The 2,698-nt window shown below is 41.8% G+C and overlaps 1 protein-coding gene across 4 annotated transcripts in view; it reads right to left on the bottom strand.

Moving 5' to 3' along the window:
• The window catches only part of ikbkg (inhibitor of nuclear factor kappa B kinase regulatory subunit gamma), a 15,794-nt gene extending 13,102 nt beyond the window's left edge, over positions 1-2,692 (bottom strand). For all 4 annotated transcript variants that reach the window (XM_020617237.1, XM_020617238.1, XM_020617239.1 and 1 more), the window contains exons 1-3: positions 2,455-2,692; positions 1,767-1,907; positions 239-504 (exon numbers count right to left, since the gene is read on the bottom strand). In XM_020617237.1, the coding sequence (XP_020472893.1) occupies positions 239-504; positions 1,767-1,905 (405 nt within the window). In that variant the 5' untranslated portion in view covers positions 1,906-1,907; positions 2,455-2,692. The remainder of the gene's footprint in view (positions 1-238; positions 505-1,766; positions 1,908-2,454) is intronic.
• Between the last annotated feature and the right edge of the window lie 6 nt (positions 2,693-2,698).

The raw sequence follows: 2,698 nt of genomic DNA, 5'->3' as shown, positions 1-2,698 counted from the left end.
ATTCTGTGTTTTTCTGTCAATATGGGGTGCTGTGTGTACATTAATGAGGAAAAAAATGAACTTAAATGATTTTAGCATATGGCTGCAATATAACAAAGTGAAAAATTTAAGGGGGTCTGAATACTTTCCGTACCCACTGTATGTACCAACACAGCAGTATAAGAGATAACAGTGGGAGCTAACATGCAACTAATGTGTGAACATAAGGAAGCAGGTGTGTGGATTTCAGCTGTATAACCTGTGGTCCATCCAGCGGGCCGTTCCTCACTGTGTGCCCCTGTAGGTCTTCAGTCTGGCTGGAGCTGCAGCAGTGGCTGGAAGAGGAGGCTGGGCCATTCACCAGGCCCTGTAAAGAGTGATTCTCCTGAGCCAGCCTCTCCACTAGGGCCCTGGCCTCTTGGAAACGACAGCTGAGAAATTCTCTTTCCTCTCTCGCCCTTTGTTGCCATCCCTCCAACTCCTCGCAACGCTGACGCAAGGCTAGGTTGCTCCGCCGCAAGGCCTCTGGAGAACAGAAGGGTGAAGGCAAAAGGAGACAGCGATGTCATGCAGAGGGACACCAAGAAACCAGAGGTGGAAAGTAACTAAGTACATTTACTTAAGTACTGTACTTAAGTACAATTTCTGCATTTGAGTGTTTTCATTTTCTGCTATCTCATACTGCGACTTCACAACATTTCTGAGAAAAAGTTTGTACTTTGTACTCACTACATTTATTTGATAATATTAGTTACTAGTTGCTTTTCAGAAAGAGGTTAATAAAACAAAATACAGTATAAGCATAAGATTTATTGATCCTTGGTGGAAAATTCAGAAACTACCCAGTAGTACTTCAAATGAAATGTATATAATGTAGTTAAAACTAGCTCCCCCTTTACCGGCCACAACATTAGATGTGATGTACACAGTAAAGCATCAGTAATTATAATACAATAATATGGTGTACATCAATGTAAACTGCACCATTTTGCATAATAAGTACTTTTGCTTATAGTACTTTAAGTATAGGTTATGCTAATACTTTTGTATTTTTACTTAAGTAACATTTTGAATGCAAGACTTTAACTCTTAACAGAGCATTTTTACAATGTGATATTGTTACTTTTACTCAAGTAAACAATCTGAGTACCTCTTCCACCACTGCAAGAGGGCTCGTAGCCAACAGGGAAAGCTAAATACATTTTAGTGAAGACAAGTTTCATGTGTCCACAAACTGAACTGTCTTTGAACAAGACACAGAACCCAAACTGCTGCTGATAGATTACCTCCATTCATTCAGTTTTTATTGGTGTAATCCACATTCTTTGTAAAATTGAAACCAAACATTGAATTACTGTATATGTTTATTATTGAGGCCATAATTAAATGTGGTGTTGTAGTGGACTACATGGTATTCAGAGGTGTCTCTATGTTTTTGTCCCGTCCAACACCACCTTTAACTTTGACCTTGTACACACACAACCCAGGGGTTGATGAATGGGTAAATAAGAGGCACACTGTAAAGCACTTTGGATAAAAGTGCTAATAAACAACGCCACCACTTATGCATTGCCCACATAGACACATTACTTTCTCATGGCCCTTCCTTTGAAATCACCAATTATCATTCCACCAGTATTACCATATTCAGCAGCTGCATTACTGATATGCTGTTTGATTCCATCACTAATGTCCAGCTCTAGCATCAAAATGTCATGTCAGATATGTCATGTCTAAATTTAAGTAAATGCTGCTTTGTTACTGTGAATTACGGGAACATGTCCTACCTCTAAGCTGCTGGTTGTCCCCCAGCAGCCTGCTCACCACTTCATTTGCAGCCAGCTCTGGTGGGACCCTGAGGGCCACTACACTCTCCTCTCCCGACATGTCCCACTGCATTGGGCAGTCAGGCTGGGGCTGCACCATCCCTTACAGAAACACATGCACATTCATTTCTGTAAACAGACACACGTCATTACATTGCCATTAACGGGAAACATCACCGCACCACACCACGCCTCAGCCACGTTAGGCGGCCTGAGGTACAACCTTTCACTTTCAGTTTCATCCTTCTTTATAGGTGGTCTCATGATCTCGCCGGCTGAAAGACTTTGTCTAATGAGTCAGGGGTGAAGTGTCGGTATCCTTCTTTGTGGCGTTACACCGTAAACCTACATACAGGTACCGGTGAATGGGAGAAAAACATTACGTCATCCCCAGTACCAACAGGCAAATGGCACGACCGACACATGAAGCTTGATTTATACATTTGTTTAGTATCAGCAGCGGTTAAACTCGTCATTTTCAGCAGTCACTGTAATCAAAAGCGCACGATCCAGATGTATTTAGGACACCTAACGTTACGGTGCCGTTTCTCTCCCCCGCAATGAGACAGGACCAAATTTGTCCTCACAATAACGAGACATACATTTGACAGTTAATGTCTGAACATTACAGTCACCAAACCCCTCTTACCTCTTCTTCCTTTTCAGCGTTGTTGTTCGGAATATCAGGCAGCCGAGATTATTCTTGTACAGCCTATTAGCAAGCGGAACTAATGTTAGGAAGCTGGTGTAGGCTAGACAGATAGCGATTTAGCTTGTGAGCTAGCTACGATAACAGCAAATGTAAAGCACTTGTTGACTGACATAAACACCGAACTATATCAACGAACTGTGTATATTCCGAAATGCATCTTGTGAACATTTATAACGCCCTG

This window comes from Monopterus albus, unplaced genomic scaffold (genome assembly GCF_001952655.1).
Source record: "Monopterus albus unplaced genomic scaffold, M_albus_1.0 scaffold187.1, whole genome shotgun sequence".
NCBI classification, from domain to species: domain Eukaryota; kingdom Metazoa; phylum Chordata; class Actinopteri; order Synbranchiformes; family Synbranchidae; genus Monopterus; species Monopterus albus.
Note: the sequence above shows the minus strand (reverse complement) of the source record. Positions and strands in the feature narration are given on the sequence as shown.